The 16,949-nt window shown below is 52.5% G+C and overlaps 1 protein-coding gene across 1 annotated transcript; it reads right to left on the bottom strand.

Annotated features, from left to right (window-relative positions):
* Nucleotides 1–169: 169 nt before the first annotated feature.
* On the bottom strand, nucleotides 170–12,995 carry LOC124479763 (retinoic acid-induced protein 1). The gene is given in 6 exon segments (XM_047038654.1): nucleotides 170–1,725; nucleotides 5,333–5,382; nucleotides 6,235–6,328; nucleotides 6,553–11,694; nucleotides 11,696–12,847; nucleotides 12,849–12,995. Coding segments are annotated over 6 exon segments (6,594 nt in total). The 3' UTR covers nucleotides 170–1,716.
* Between the last annotated feature and the right edge of the window lie 3,954 nt (nucleotides 12,996–16,949).

The following is a 16,949-nucleotide window of genomic DNA, read 5'->3' as shown; positions in this document are numbered from 1 at the left end:
ATTTAATCTCAAGATTATTAATAAAGGTGTGAGAGAGTTTGTGTGTGTGTGTGTGTGTGCACGCTGGGTAGGACCACAGATGACAAAAAGAACAGTCGTTGGTCTGAACAGCATTGAAAGGTGCTGGTATATTTGACATAGGCGTTACAAAAACAGTTCAAACAAAGTGATGCTGTCATCGATCTCAAACATGAAATCAAATCACATGAAAAAATCAAAACGGCATGCTTCAACTTAAAACGAGTGACATTCCAAAAAGGTCCTTAGTTTTTTTTTGTTTGTTTTTTCTCAATGGATTCTTTTAATAACATTTTATAAGCAATAACATATTCATTTTATAGAAAATAAACATCTCTAGGAAATACTATACACAATTATATTAGTACATCACATCTTACATTTAAACAGCGTCAAATACTTATATACACCATTAAATAATAGGAGCTTTAGAATCGAATACTGAAAGAAGAAGAAGTGATTTTTCAGCGCTTTCTTTTTTGCTCTAATACTGAATGTATCCTGTTGATATGACTGTAGCGCCCCCTAGCGGGTAAATGTGAATAGCATGACAGAGAGAGAGAGGCTACATCTGTGTCCCATAGAGAGAGAGTGAGAGAGCGAGGACAGCTACACAGCAGGTGCGGAGGACCTTAAGTGTTGGATGTAATGCCAGTGAAAAGTGCTAGGCCTCGTGTGTGGTGAGGATGATGAAGATGAACAGAGATACGTCTGAATTGTACAGCAATGAGGTGATATGAGATGTATGGAGCCCCTTTCGCTCGACCGTTTGACATTTGGGTGACTTGGCGTCTAGTGTACATACTGGATGCGTGCACGGCTAAAGTGGGTGACACTTTTGAAGAGTTTCTTGTTTTTAGATTTTTTTTTTTTTTTTCTTTTTTAAGAACACAAAGCCGGACATGTACCAACGTTGACTCAATGGTGTCGCATAGCCGTAAATGCACATCAAAATACACCTTGGAGGATACGAGCATTATATTAAAATACTGCTTGTTTTTTTTCTCTCTCAATATCAGAATATTTAGAACCTGTAAAGCACGTCATGTACATATTTGTAACTTTTTTCAACACGTATGCGCACATTAAGTTACATCCAGTGTGGTGGCTGCTTCGAGGCATGACATCGTCAATCCAGAATGTGCACCCTCATACAGACAAACACATTGATGAGACCATCAAAGAACAGTTCTATCTCCATGGATGTGACATACACACACACACACACACACCCTCACCACAATCTGGAACTCTTGGCCATCTGACAAGGTGGCCAGAGGGAGGCTGCTGGCCAATCAGCAGCCACCAGGTGTCCGAATATGATAGCGACCCTTCCAAAGGCGGAACAACGCACTCCGAATCTCAAACAGCCCTCACCAACCCTCCCCCCCACACACACACTGTCCCTGGAGCAAGGGTCTCTTAACGCAGTCCATCCTCCTATTGAGCGCTGCGGCCTTTCAGCAAAGGGGGTGTGAGATAAAGGGTTGCCAGGGGCAACACTGAGGGGCCTGCTCCAGTGTCCGCATTGCTGCCGTCGAGGCCCCTCAGAGAAACCCCCACCCGATTGGCCGATGCATCTGTCCATTGTGAGCTATCGGCTTCAGGTGTAGTGTCTGGGGGCAGGGTCTGGTTTCTCTGTCTTCTGTCTTCTGTCTTCCTGCATAGGTGATGGGATGGGTGGGACACTGCTCTGTTTTACACAGCCTGGAGAGAGAGAAACGGACAGGCTCAGACACAAAAATGACCGACCAGACCCACAATCACAGGCCCAGACATGTTACGTGTCAGTTATTGTGTGTGTGTTTACGCCCCTGTGATCCTCTAAAAGCGTGTGTCTTGTGTGTACTTGGTCGGTTGTTGGTGTTGCGTCTGTGTGGTACCGTGTGTGTCGTGCATTTCAGTCTGCCAAAGATGCCAGCTGCATATTTCTTAGCTAACAGCACTGCAGTGTGTGTGTGTATGTGTGTGTGTGAGAGAGCCCTTAAATGGTCTTGGTCATCGTGTAGACATGAAAGCTGCAGTGTCTGTGTATGTGCGTGTATGTGCGGAAGAAGGTTTTTTCTTTATGTCAGTGTCTGATCTTGGCTAACTTGAAAGCAACTATACCACTGTGTGTGTGTGTGTGTGTGTGTGCGTGTGTGTGCGTGTGTGTGTGTGTGTGTGAGAGAGAGTAAGAAGAGAGAGAGAAAGAGAGAGAGAGAGTGTAGCTCTGCAGAGTACAGACATGAAAGCCATAGCTGCAGTGTGCAGGGGTGGAGGATGCAGCTGGCCGATGAACCGGCTTCTGTGAAAGACACAGCAGGAACGCCTACTAATTGTGTTGCCGGTGTGGGGTGTTTTTTTTTCTTGCTCTTAGGCTAAGAGCAAGAAAAAAACTGAGTGCGAATCATACAAGGACAATCGGGGGAGTGAATTTTGTGTATCGACCCCCCCGACCTGTTGTTTTTACCTCTTTTGGGGGGGTCCGAGTCTTAATTAACCCCCCCAACCCCCGTCAAACCCCCCCAACCCCCCCGTAATTCAAACCCTGTTCTTAGCTTCTGCAGCCTCTCTCTCTTTCTCTCTCTCCGTGTCTTTCTCACTAGCATTGTCTAAATGTGTCTCTCTGTTTCTCTTTCACTCTCTCTCTCTTTCTTTCTCTGTTTCTCCAGAACTGTCCATCTTTCTCAATCTCTCTCACTCTCACAATCTCCCTTTCTCCAGTCTCTCGTTCTTTCCTTTCCCTCTCTTCCTCCCTCCGTCTCTTTTTAGCCAGCCACCTTCCTTATGTGCCTCCTTTTTTCTTCGGAACACAAACCAGCTCCTCTCTTTCCCTGAATCTTTCTTTCCATCTCTCCACATGTTCTGTCATTCCCTGCCGTTGTCTGATATAGCTGCTTCCTCTCTTCCCACACAGTCTCAAAGAACACTCCTAACAGCCTTGGTGTGCTGGCGGCTTTCTGTGATTGTGTGTGTGAGCGTGTGTTAGTGTGTGGAGGTGTGGTGATGCATGTTTGTAGGAAATGTATACCTGTGAAGGCTTTTTTGTCACCATTTGAGACATTTCCATTTGCGTGTAGGTGCACGTACAGTTTGTGTGAGTGGTATGTGCTTGTGATTACACACAGCGGGAGTGGTGTGTGTTTGTGTCTGTGTGTACTTGTGAGTGGTGTGTGTTTGTGTCTGTGTGTATTTGTGAGTGGCGTGTTTTTGTGTCTGTGTGTATTTGTGAGTGGGGTGTGTTTGTGTCTGTGTGTATTTGTGAATGGTGTAGGTTTGTGTGTGTTTGTGAGTGGTGTGTTTGTGATTATAACAGCGGGAGTGGTGTATAAGATCTATTTTAACTGCACGTCTATGCATGGATCTCTGACCCAAACCTCTATGTGCTGCTGTGAGGGCGGAAGTTCTTCACATGTTTTCTTCCCCTCTGTATGCGTGTGCGTGTGTGTTTGTGTTCCTCTAGAAGACAGGAGAATGCTGAGAAGAGAGGGGAGAGTTCCAGAGGGAGAGTTATGGTGGGGGTGCTGCGGCTCTGTGCGTGTGCGATGTATGTGTGTGTGTGTGTGTGTGGGTGGGTGTGCGTGCGTTTTCTCTGGGTGTGTGAGTCTCCATACTGCTCTTTGATTAGGCCGCTCAGCCTGCTAAATTGGCATCACATAGACCCACGGCCCTCAGATCCTGGAGTCGATGAGAGCTCAGGCCGCTCTGAGCTCTCTCTGTGTTGCTGTATGTGGGAGGTTGGGAGAGGAGAGGAGGGGGGGAGATGGAGGGAACGAGGGAAGGATGGGAGGAGATCAAAGATTGACGAGGGGGCCGAGAAGAAAGAGAAGGGGGGTGAGAAGAGACGCATAGTCTGGTGGGGAAAGGCGGAGAGGTATGTGTTTGTGTGTGTGCGTGGTGTGTGCGATAGAGAGAGAGAGAAGGGGGGGAGAGAGAGAGAGAGAGGGAGAGAGAGAGGAGAGAGAGAGGAGAGAGAGAGAGAGAGAGAGAGAGAGAGGAGAGAGAGAGAGAGAGAGAGAGAGAGAGAGAGAGAGAGAGAGAGAGAGAGAGAGAAAAAGAGAGAAGGGTTGGCAGGGGATGAGATGAGAGGGAAGGAGAGAGAGAGAAGGCGGGAGAAGAGGGAAAGCAGGGGAGGGCGGGGGGTGTTTTGATCAGCAGGCAGGTTTTCATCCCTGTCAGTCTGGCTCATAGGAGGGAGGAAGCGAAGGAGGGAAAGAGGGATGGAGGGAAGAGGCTGCTGCTGCTTCAATGCACCGCTGCTCCCTGCTGAATGTCAGCACCTCTTCAATCCTCCCTCCCCACCCTCCCTCCCTCTTGCTCACTGTCTCCTTCCCCTCCCTCCCTCCCTCCCTCCCCCTCCCTCTCCCTCTCTCTCTCTCTCTCTCATCTCTCTCTCTCCTCTCTCTCTCTTCTCTCTCTCTCTCTTCTCTCTCCTCTCTCTCTCTCTCTCTTCTCTTTCTCTCTCTCTCGTCTCTCTCCCTTACTCTGTCTGACCTCAAGCACAGTACACACAACTGGCCAGAAGATGGCGGCTTCCCAGAAGAAAACTGTGAGCATACCAAATCAAAACAAAAACACAGCACTGTGGCCGACCACTTACAGTCATAGTCACAGCAGGGATTGCTGAGTAATGTTTTGCTGTAAGAAGCTGTGAAGAACTGGTAGCAAGAAAGCAAGGATCATTTGCCGGTGTTTTACCAATGTCACTAGTTCTTGTTGCTATAGAAACAGGAGACCCAGAATAGATAACTTTCTTCCTCTCAGGACAGCAAAGGTATTTGTCACTGAGTCCAGGACACATGGTTTCAACAAAAAGAAAATGACCTCATTCTTTGAGACAGACTCACCGAAACAAACACACACACATACACACACACATACACATAGAGGCTTCTTGAACCAGGCAAAGGGAGAGAGCATCGACAAGATCCCGACACTTCTGACAGTGTTAGTCCAATCAGTGTAATGGTGTTAACACTGGTGTCAGTGGACTGGATGGCTTATCAATAGCACAAGCTGACAAGTGTGATTGGCTGCTGCCTTGGGAGATCCATTCCTGAGATACACAGCCGTCCTCTGTCTATCTGTCCTCTTTTTTTCTATGTCTATCTCCCCAATCGACAAAGCCCTCCCTTCTACTCCGCTCTCTCTCTCATAGCTGTTCTGTCTTTCTAGATTCTATACTACACCACAGCAATACCCATATACTCAAATCCTCAACAGGGATACGTGCAATGCATGTCTGTCAGTACAAGTTCAAGAACAATTCGATCGCAGCCGTGGTAATGAGCACCAGGTCTTTTTCACCCCGTGCGTCGTAGCGGTTGCTTACCTCATGTTTGGGACATGTCAGGGAAAAGTCCTCCTCCTGGAACGTGCAACCTGGATGGAGAGATAGAGGGAGGAAGTGAGAGAGTGCCATGGAGATGGGTGAGGCGAGAGAGGAAGGGAGGGGAGGGGAGGGGAGGGGAGGGGAGGGAGAGTGAAAGGATGAGAAGAGGCTGGTGCACTCTGCGGGATTAAAAAAGGGTCTTAGCTCCTCCCCAGTGCTGGCGAGGCAGACGTGTGAGGGCCCTTAATCCCCAACACTGTTAGCATGAGCTAAAAGAAGGGGAGGCTATACGACATACATGCTGACACACACGCACACACACGCACACACACGCACAACACACAGGCACGTGTCTGCAATTAAGTGTTCACACCACTCTGGGACACACACATCTACACGCACGCACACACATTCAGCTCACGCAAGTGTGTAAATACACACATATACACACACACACGCACTCTCTCACTCTGTCCCTGGACAGCCTGAATAGATGGATGGAGCCACAGGGGTTGCGGTCAATAATACACATATATACCCCCCCCCCCCCTTTTTTTTCTTCTTTTTCACACACTCTTGGGTCCTGCTCTCCCTCATCATTCCTTTATTCAACATCCCCCCTTCCCACCCCCTCTCTCCACTCTCTCTCTCTCCCACACTCTCAACATCACTCTTGTCACTCAATAATATGCTTTCTTGCAGCTTCCACTTATAGTCTCTCTCTCTCTCTCTCTCTTTTTCTCTCACATGCACACACGCACACACACGCTTCTTTCCCTCCTTCTCCGCCCTCTTCCTTTCTCTAAACTTCCTCTTAACACCCTCTCCAGCCTCTTTCCCTCGCCTCGACCTTCCAGTCTTTCACTCCCCCCCATCTTTCCTTCCTTGTGGAGGTCTCGTACCTATCTCTTTGGCGCAGACATAGTGGTATTTGTGAGGGCAGCCTTTCAGGCAGCAGCTGATGGACGCGCCCACACCCTGGCACTTGGAGCAGCTCTGGATTCAGATGGGCCGAGCGGAGAGACGGGGGAGAGATGGACAGAACGGACAGAGAGATAGACAAGAAGGTGGACAGATAGTTAGAGATGAGCTCTGTTTACATTTCAAAGCTTCAATTTGGTATTCATCTTGGGTCGACTGAGGAGATAGAGAGCCGGATGTGAAGAGAGAGAGAGAAAGAAAAAGAGAGAAACAGAGAGAAAGAGATTGCGAGTTCTTACCGTCTCTGCTGAGGTGCTGGCAGCCTCCTTCAGGCCGAAGAGTCTCCCTGCCACCATGATCACCCCATTGGTCCAGATGGTACAGTTCTCATGGGCCCAGTGTTCCTTTGCCTCAGCCTCTCCTTGCAGCCTTTGGAGCAAGCTGTTGCCATTTCCCTCCAGGCCAATGGGAGGTGCTGTTCCATCTCCATGCAGCCTGTCCTGCAGCTGCTGCATCCTCCTAAACCTCTCCCTCAAGGTGAGGCGGCGAGGACCACCCAACCCCGGTGCCCGCTCCCCCCTCTCTGCCCGCCTGGGGCGCCAAGGGTGGTGGCGGTGATGATGCCCATCACTGCTGATCTCTACGACGGGCGCCGGCTCCTTGCTGCCCTCAACCATGCCCATCTCGCTATCTGCTTCCGTCTCCCTTTTGGGGGCGCTTGTGGTGGGCTCGTTCACAGGGTCAGCACTGACAGTTGCACTGGTCGTCTTTTCTGTGTTTTCCCTCGGAGGGTTTATGTGTCTGGCAGACAAGGTTTTCCGGGGAATGCTATCCTCAGGGTAGTAGGGTCCACACAAGTCCCCAAGTTCCCTGTAATTTGCCGGCTTTCCGCACAGGCAGCACGTGAGACACCTGTCAATTAAGGTCCTGTTAACTAAGGGTCCTTGGAGCATAGCTGAGGTACGCTGTATTGCCTTGGCATCAAGCGTGGCCGGGGTTTTAATTCGAGCCGGGCTGGTTTTTGTATGCTGGTGAATCTCCTCCTCCTCTGGTCTGTTGACTATGGTACAGAGGGCAGAAAACGTACTTGAACTGTCTATTCGCACATAAGGACAGAAGGAGGACATGAGCTTGTTTTGGGCTGGACTGCTTGACACTTGTACCACAGGTGACTCCTGGTCCACCTCCTCAAAAACGGTGGAGGCCGCTTGTTTCATCCGTTCCTCTTTGAGCGTCTGTTCGGTACCTGCCGCCCTCACCACTGCCTCGATGACGTCCATGGCGTCTTTCATTCCTGGCTTGGGCCCAGGTTTTTTGTGGACCTTTCCCGGTTTGCCTGTCTGCTCGGAAGCGGCTCTGCCCCGTTTCTTTTTGGAAGGCGCGACGGCATTGCCGGAAGAAGAGGACGTGGGTTTTCTCCCTCTCTTGGGCTGTGCCACGCTCGCTTCCGTGGTGACGACCTGGGAGGGGTGCGCGATGTCACCCGGGCAGACCGAGAGGGAGGCCTCGGCAGGTGCGGCCGTCTCAGCGTCTGTTTCCAGTTCTGTCTTCGCCTGGGCTTGCTCATCCTTGGTCGACTGTCCTTTCCTTTTCTTCCTCTTCTGCTTCAGATGCATCTCGTGGTTGTTCTTGATGGCTCTCTGCTTGGCCAGACGTGGCGTGTTGATAATCAGGCTCCCCGTCTCCATGGCGACGACCGTGGCGTCTGTGCTCTCCACCAGGGCCCATTTCCTGCGCTTCGTTCTGGTGGGCTTGGCGCCGGATCCGTCTGGCACCCCCGCTGAGTCCCCGTCTCTCACCTCCTCTTGTCTAACCCCCTCTGTTCTACTCTCCCCCAGTCTCGCTCCCTCTGGTTTCAGCTCTTCCTGCCTACCCCCTTCTTCTTGGAGTCTCACACCTTCTTGTCTCACCCCTTCTGGTTTCACCTCCTCTTGTCTCATCTCGTCCCGTCTCACCTCTGTCTCCATCACGATTTTACCCTTTTTCTCTTTACTATGCCAGACATACTGTCTCTCGCCCTCTTCTCTCACCCCCTCCTGTCTAACTTCATCCGGTCTTACTTCCCTCGGTACCACCCCAGGCCTGTTCTCACACACCAAACTCTCATTGTCAGCGCAGACATGTTGAGGCACAGTCTTTGACGTCATCTCTTCTACCAGAACATTCTCTGGAGGCTGGGGAGTCGGCTGGTGTTTCTTTGACCCAGGGGATGTGTTTTTCTGAACCATAGCCTCATATTTCTGTCCCCGACCTTTGCGTGGTGGCAGATACTTCGTTTTGGTGAGACACTGAGTTGGCGTGGCAGGTATGTCTACGGTGGTAGCACTGTCTCCCCCTGGAAGAGGGCTATCTTTAGACAACAGAGAGGTTTGGAGCTGCTGGCTGGGCTTTTGCTTCTTCTTAGGGCCCCGGGCCCCTGACTCCTTGGATTTGGTTGGAGAACGGTTGGTTTGCAGGGGGCCCTCGGAGGGCTGTGGGCTTTTGGGTTTGGGTTTGGGTTTGGGACCTCTTTTCTTCTTCAGTGGTGCCAGAGGAGGCTCCGGGCTGGCCTTTCTCTTTAGAGGAAGTAAGGTTTTATCTTCTGGTCTGTCAGGTAGGGATAGGCTGATATCTGTCTCATTAGGAACAACAGCAAGGTTTTGATCTACATTTGCATGCTCATTAGCTTTTAGACAAATGCTGGCCTGTTTTAACTCGATCAGGGTTGGGGGCAGAACGTCCTCTTCTTGCTCCTTTTCTTTCTCCTTGGAAGGTTGATCCCGGGAAGGTTTTCGGGATCTGAGGACCATGTTCTTACTGTCCTTGCCCGTGGGTTTCACATCCTGGTTCTCTTCTGCCTGTTGGACATTAATAATCAGACCCTTCTTGCCTCTCCCTGATCCACCTGTCAGAGGTTGAATGGGACCTTCCTGCTGAATCACCTTCAACTTTGAAGCTGAGCCCCTGGGACGACCCACTGGGGCCTTAGGGGGGATCACATCAGAAACTAGAACATCCTCAACCAGCTTTAGGCCTTGTTTAGGTCCCGGTTTTGGTCCTGGTTTTGACCCTGTTTTTGGTCCTGGTTTTGACCCTGTTTTTGGTCCTGGTTTGAGTCCAGGTTTTGGACCAGGTTTAGGTCCTGGTTTAGTTCCAGACTTTAAACCAGGTTTAGGTCCTGGTTTAGGTCCAGGCTTTAATCCTACCTTTGGCCCTGGCTTTGAACCCGGTTTTGGCCCTGGCTTTGAACCCGGTTTTGGACCTGGTTTTGGCCCTGGTTTCCGCTTGATGTGTGTATGATCCTTGGGAGACACGTCCTGTGCGTTGAATGAACGGGTGCACATCCTCGAGCGGAAGCCCTCAGCCAGCAGCGTGGATGTCTCACTTGTGATGATGGCATCCTGGTGAGCTGAGTCCATCTGGTCGGAAAAGAGGGCACTCTTGCTGGAGGCCATGCAGGGTTTCTGAGGGGGTGACGGAGCTCCCTCCCCCTCCCTCCCCAGGCTCAGCTGTCCCCTGATGCCCACACCTGAGTGCATGAGTCTCCTCCTGCCCCGAGCGTGCTTGCGTCCGTAGGCCCGGGGCTGTGCAGATGGGGCCAGGGGCTCAGGCTTGGCTGAGGGGGTGACGGCGCTAGGGCAGCTGATGCCCGGCTCCATGTCCTCGTCGCCCTTCTTCGGGGAGGGCGGGGTGTCTGCCCAGGAGGGCGCTGAGTGCAGTATGGACTTGCCTGGTAGCTGGGGGGAATCGGGTTCCAGAACCTTCGCATCGCTACGGTCGATGTGTTCCCTGGACTGAGCACTGGGAGTTGTTGTGTCGTTGAGAGCTGAGAAAACCGGCATGGCAGATTGAGACTGAGGTACACTGTCCCCCATGGCTGACCTCCTCTCTGAGGGTGCTGCTGCATCTGTTGCTGCTGCATTTGGGTGGGCGGCAGTCTCTGCAGGGTCTGTGTTAGTATGAGACTCAACACTCTGGCCCTGTGTTCTGCTGCAGAACTCTCCGGTAGACTCCCCTGGCCCGATTCTATTATTCATGCCCTCGTCTGTCGATGACAGGAGGCTCTCACTCTCCTCCCTCACCTCTGCTGGGGGTTTCGGAGGCAGAGGAGGCCGCTGCTGTGCATCCACTTCCTCCTCCTCCTCCTCTTCCTCCTCTTCTCCTCGGCTCTCTCTCTTTTCTGAGACGGACTCATCTGAAGCGTCACCCTGGGGGGTTGGAGAGGCGTTCTCGGAGCTGTCCTCTTTCTCTGTTAAATATTGATCCTGGTCAAGGTCACCTCTGCTAAGAAAAGGGGAGGTTTTCACCGAGCTCTCGGAATCGGTGGGGGACTCCGATTTGAACGCCTCCGATTTCATCTCAGCCGTCAGGTCTCCCTTGCGGCTTGAGTCGGAGAGGCCTGGAGACTTTCCCACAGAGTCTCCTTCATCTGGCTCATATTTGTTCTGGAGGCCTGGGTAGGCGCTCTCCTGGTAGCAGTAGCTCTTCTCTGTCACAGCTTGGTTGATCTTGTTATAGAGCGCCGGGCCCTTCTCGTCCTCCGGCCACTTCTCTAACTTCTGTGTCACGTTGGCCGCTTCCATACTTCGGCAGTCACGCTCCTCGTCTGGAGTCTTTTTCACGCTCTCACTTTCCTCCTCGTCTGCCATCTTCTCTGTCCAGGCCGACTCCTCAAAGTTCTCTTTCAGGGGCTCTCCCAGTCTCTGAATGTCTGGAGGGGAGTCGCGTTCTTGTTTCAAGGGGCTGGGGACGGTCACACTGGCTGGGGATCTCTCGTCCCCGACGCTCTTTACCGGGGTGCTCATTCCATCCCCTCCATGACCCCCCTGGGACCTGGGGTCAGGCGTCAAGTTGTCTCTGGAGACCCCCCCATGGAGACCGGAGTCCCCTGACCTTGTAGACATGTCATCTGGGGAGGTCATGGAGCAGGACGAGGCGGTGTCCAAGCCCAGGTGGGTGTTGTTGGAGGCCTGAGCTGGACTCCTTCCCTGGCCACAGTAGTAGTAGCCCCGGTCGAGCTGGTCATCGGAGCTGCTGGAGTAGCCTCCTTCCTGGAGCTCCATCGGCACCTGCTGGTGCTGGGGGGTGCTGTAGGGATCTGGCATGGGGCCTCCGTGCCCACCCCCGTGCTGTGTGTCCAAGCAGGGAGGGCTCTTGTACTCCTCTCCCTTCTTGGAGGAACCTCCGCTGGAGCTGCCGCTACTCCCTCCGCTGCTCCGCTTGCCTCCCTTCTTGTTGGCCACCAGGGCCTCGGAGAGGAGCAGCTGCTGCACGTTGTTGGAGATGTTCTCCACCTGAGAGGTGAGGGCGTTCAGGCTCCACAGGCTGGGGTTGGACAGCAGCTTCTCGGAGAAGCGCTCCTTCATGGAGGCCGAAGAGGAGGCGGAAGAGGGTGGAGTCGGGGCGCTGTAGCTGTGGGGGGCTGGGTGGGGAAGGTTGGGCGAGGGGTGCGAGCGCGGGGGGCAGCAGCATGCCCTGTTCCTGCAGGCCCGCTGAGGAGGAAGAGGAGGAGGAGGCGGCCCCAGGAGTCATGGGTGGCTGGCCGTACTGGAAGGACTCAGGATTGGTCATCAGTGGGGAGGGGGTGGAGCTGTAGGAGGGGGATCGGCCCACGGAGCGGGCAGGGGAGTGGCTGGAGGAGGGACTGCAGGTCTGGTAGTACTGCTCAGGAGATCGGACTGACAGTTCAGACAAACAGTAGTTCTGCTGGGGCTGGCTGTAGAGTTGGTATTTGGGGTGGCCGTCCTGGCTTGGGGGCATGCCCTGTAAGGGCGGCTGGGGGTCGTAGCCACCCCGGGAAGGGGGTTGCTGGTAGCTATAGCTGTTCTGGGGCCTGTAACCCCCCTGTTTGAGACCGCCATGCCCCCCCATCTGCCTGGCGTACTGGGAGTTGGGAGGCATGCTGTAGCCTTTGTAGCAGTGAGGCATGGGGCTGCACTTCTCCATGTATGAGGAGGAGGGCGAGGGGGAGGGCGAGTGCTGGGGGTAGTGGAGGTGGCTCTGGGGGTACATCAGGGGAGCGGGTGCCGGGTTGGGGGGGTGGGGCTGGTGGTGGGGGCTGGTATACACTGGGTTTGAGGGCTGCGGAGGGAGGTGGCACTGGCTCTGAGAGTGACCAAGCATGGTCTGGTCCAGGTACTGGGACGAGCCAGGCTGCCCCGGCTCCAGACGGCCCACCATCTCCTGCTCGTACTGGGCTAGTGTGTCTGGGTCCTCCCATTTCTGTTGGAGGTGACCCTCGCTCATATACTGGGCTGTGTATACACCCCCAGGGCCCATGTGATTGCTGTAGCCCCCAGCCTGGAGGTGCTGGTTGGGGGGTGGGGGAGCCACCTTGCTCCCCCTGTAGGGCTTCTTGGCCTGGGGAGCCGTGGGCCCACCCGCCACTCCTGCGTTGGGTCCACCTCCACCCCCACCACTGCCTGGGTATCCAGGGTAGGCCTGCTGGCTATAACAGTCCTTAGGCCCTGTTCCGGCTGCCCCGGTCCCTGGCCCTGCCCCCGCTCCGGCCGGGGGCATCCCTGTAGTGGCGGGCAGCGCGTGACTCTCATAGGCCTGCCTGGAGGCGTGGGCTGGGTGAGGGCTGGGGCCAGGGTGGGGGTGCGGGAGGGGGGTGGTGGGGCTGCGGGTGGTGCGGGTGGGGGTGCTGTGACGGCGGGTGTTGGCGGTAACTCTCCAGGCGGGACAGTTCATGGGGCTCCTGCTGAGGGTAGCAGGGGGGCTGGTTGCCATGGAAACCGCTCCGCTCCCTAAAGGACTGCATGGCTCCGGCTGAAGAGTGGGGTGGGGGAGGAGGTGGCGGGGGGAGGAGGGGAGGGGGGGCCGGTGGGGCTCTGAGGTGAAGGGGAGATAGAGGGAGACAGACAGAGGGGGGGAGGGGGGAGACGAAGAAAAAGGATTTGTGTTAGCATCAAAGATCCTGCCATCTTTCCATCCTGTCGTCCTTTTGCAACTCTTACATCCATCCATCACCAGTTGGAGAGATCTGACTCACGCTAATTCCAAACACCTCTCCCAAAGCAAAGAGCATTAATTTATAACATTTGTTGAAACATACCTTTGCAATTCCTGTACTATTCACAACAGGCCATATTATGTACTGTAAACAGGGAGCATGTGATAACATTCTGAACTTTCAATGCAATGTTTTGCTATAATTTCTTTTTACTCCTTTTTCAAGTATGGTAAAGGTCAAGGTGAACCGGACACCAGACAGTGAGGAGCTACAGGAGAGGAGCCATTTTGGTTGTCTCAAGATGGAGGGAGAACTGCAGTTCACTGAGGCTGTGATTGACATGTCATGCAGGAGCACATGGTGCGTGCAAGTGAGTCAGAGAGAGAGACAGAGAAAGAGAGATAAAGAGGGAGAGTGAGAAAGAGAGAAATAGAGAGAGGGATAGAGAAAGAGAGAGAGAGAGAGAGAGAGAGAGGAGAGAGAGAGAGAGAGAGAGAGAGAGAGAGAGAGAGAGAGAGAGAGAGGCAGGAGCGTCTCTGTGAGCCAGCCGTCTGTCCAAACAAAGCTCGTCAGCACAAGGACATGACCTCTGGGGACGCTGACAGGAAGCAGTCAGGAAGCCAGGATAACACACACAAGCATACGCCAGTGTCATGGAAATGGCAAGTGTTAAGAGATTGTGTGCTCCTGAAATTAGGTTAAGTAAGGATATCTTGGCTGGGATTTTCGGTTTTCTGTTCCATATCATCACATTTCCAGGTTGCAAAATTAGGAAAGCTTCCAAAAATGGAGGCACATCTTTGATGTGTCATGACACCTCCAAGCCAAGCATTTCTTCCTACACAACACAGACACACTCCCACACACCCGAACCACACACACGCACACACCGAGCATCATATGGTGCATCTTCAGTGCAGCACTACTTCTCCCGCAGCTTTCAACGTGGCCTTCTCTCCCCTCTGCCCCTCCTTGCCTAAACCCAAGATCCAATTTCGTCGAGGGCTGCATGTGTGTGTGAGAGTATCTGACAGCATGCGCGACTCACGCATGCGTATGACAGCGTGTGTGTACAGTAGGCGGCTCGCGCGGGTATGTGTTCTCCAGCCGCAGGAGGCAGCGAGGGAGGGAAGGGGGTGGGGGTCTCTATAAAAGGAACAGAGTCACCTGCAGACAGTGTTGTGTGTCGGCTGTTCCAGCTCTGCAACCCCGCGCCTCGCTCGCCCCAGGGACTCTGCTGTCCCACCAGACAGACACCAACATTATTCATCTACACAACACACTCTCTGTGTGTGTGTGTGTGTGTGTGTGTGTGTGTGTGTGTGCGTGTGTGAATAAGTGTGTTCCGCTTTGGGCTGTGCTACTCAAACACACACAAACAGCTTCCCGGGAGAGCCCAAACCCCTCCCACCTCACCAACAGCTCCCCCCCCCCCCCCCTTCTCCTCCAAGACTGCCGTCTATAACTGCTTCACCAGTGGTGTGTGTGTGTGCGTGTGTGTGTGTGAGGGAAGGGGTGGGGGTGTTTATACAATGACCCAAATAAGCCAGTTAGGGAGATAGTTGGACTTTTAGGCCAAACCAGCCGAGCACAAATGCTAGAGGTGTATTCAGGTGTTCACTATTTGAGCGTGCAATGAGACACATGACAGAGTGATTATGTGTGTTTATGTGTGCATGCTTCTTTGCGTATGAAGGTTTTTGTGTGTGTGCGTGTTTTGTGTGGGTGTTTGTGTGTGTGTGTGTTTTGAAACTCAAATAATGGTGCTCTTAGACTTTGGACAACAATGGACAAGATTGTGGCCATAATTGGCATGATCATGGACAGGGTGCTGCTTTTGTGTGTGTGTGCGTGTGTCTGTGTGTGTGTGTGTGTGTGTGTGTGAGCTTGCCTGCATGCTGTATTTTGTGGTGTTTCTTTAGACACAGTTCAGCAGACAGAAATAAAGAGTTGTCTCAACCCCCTCTGTCTCCCTCACTCTTTCTCTGTCCCTCTCTCCCCCCTTTCTCTCTCTCTCCCTCTCTCTCGCTTTCCTTTTCTCTTACACACAGAAACAAACTCCCTCCCCCCCACACATGCACACTAACCCGACACACACACTGCTTCTCTGTCTTACTCAGTCTTGTCTCAGGTTTAGGACACTTGCACGACAGAGACATCATTCCATTGTAGTGTTTGTGAATTCACCGCGTAAAGCTGTCTCTCGCTCTCTCTCTTTCTACGTGTGTGTATGTGTGTGAGGGGATGATATGCGAGGCTGATGAAAGCTCCTCGGTCTGCTGTTGACACCGCCATTGGTTACGCTCTGCTCAGCATCTGGATCTTGCTAGATGCTACAACAACACTGGGTGTCGTTTTCCTCTCTTCTTTTCTCCCTCTCTCTCTCTCTCTCTCTCTCTCTCTCTCTCGCTCTATCGCTCTCTCTCTCTCTCTCTCTCTCTCTCTCTCTCTCTCTCTCTCTCTCTCTCTCTCTCTCTCTCTCTCTCTCTCTCTCTCTCTCTCTCTGTCTCTCTCTCTCTCCTTCTCATTCACTCTCTCTTTCTCTCAACCCGTTTTCCTCATACACAGGCTCTCATAAACAACTCTCTCTCTCCTTTTGTGTCTGCCTAGCCTCTCTATCCCTCATTCAACACAATGTTATCTGTGCTGGAGAAGAAGGTCGGCTCTCTTCCTTTCTCTCTTTTTGTCTAACTCCCCCCCCCCCCCACCCCCCACCCCCTCCCAGCTCTCAACCTGGCCCTGTGCCGTGACCAGAGAAGAGAATGAAGATGGGAGGAAGGAGCAGAGGATGAGACAGGGGCAGAAGGCGGGAGGGGAGAGAGGTGGGGGGGATTGAGGGAGAGAAAGACGACGAGATCCAGAGAGGTTGGGAAGGAGAGAGGAGAGGAGGATTGAGGGAGGGGAGGGATGAGACAGGGGGCTGAGGGGAAAAGATGATAGGGGGATGAGAATGGAGAAGAAAAAGGAGGAGGAGAAGATTTACTGATGGGGCTTTAAGACTCAGGCTCCTGGGAAATACAAGCTGCACTCGTCTGTTTTCCTCCATTCGTTTCCTCCCTCTTTAGGCGCACAGGGAGACTGTACACGAGGCTAGGAGGTGGTGGACTCCATAATTAGCAAGCTAGCTACCACAACAAGGGCTAAACTGAAGCCTCATTATTTCAACATTATGGTCAGTTTTGTGACACAACAAATCCCAGGCTTCATTGTAGAAGCCCTGCCCACTAAAGTTGCCTTGTGGAGACGAATGTTGAGAATGATGAGGTTGGACAGCAGGCTCGAGTTTGGACAGCGAAAATCCTTCATTCAAAAGACATGCATGAGACACAGTGGAAAACCTGTCCCTCATTCTCGAGGTGAGAGCAAGCTAACGGCAGTTTATTGTCTTTACTTCAAACAAACAAAAACAAAATGTACATCATTTATTATCAAACTAGTCTTTAACCCAGTGAAATCATATATTATTTCAACAAAAGTTACACATAAATTGAAACCAATTTACGGATTATCTTGCTGACCACCGTCATGCGCCTGAGCTGATCCATGACATGCTAACATCCACAAACAACAAGTTACCTACGCAAATCGATGTGATCAAACCTTGAAATAGTAAAGCAAAGTTGAGACAGGTAGCCTCTGTCACAAGGCTTTTATAGATAACGTGTGTATGACAGATTCTCTTGAGCAACCGACACGGTGTGTCTATGTGTGTGTGCGTGTGTGCGCATGTAAATAATACATTGCATTGGGGGAGAGGATGTG

This window comes from Hypomesus transpacificus, chromosome 17, assembly GCF_021917145.1.
Source record: "Hypomesus transpacificus isolate Combined female chromosome 17, fHypTra1, whole genome shotgun sequence".
Classification (NCBI taxonomy): domain Eukaryota; kingdom Metazoa; phylum Chordata; class Actinopteri; order Osmeriformes; family Osmeridae; genus Hypomesus; species Hypomesus transpacificus.
The sequence above is the reverse complement of the archived record's forward strand: the minus strand, read 5'-3'. Positions and strand labels throughout refer to the sequence as shown.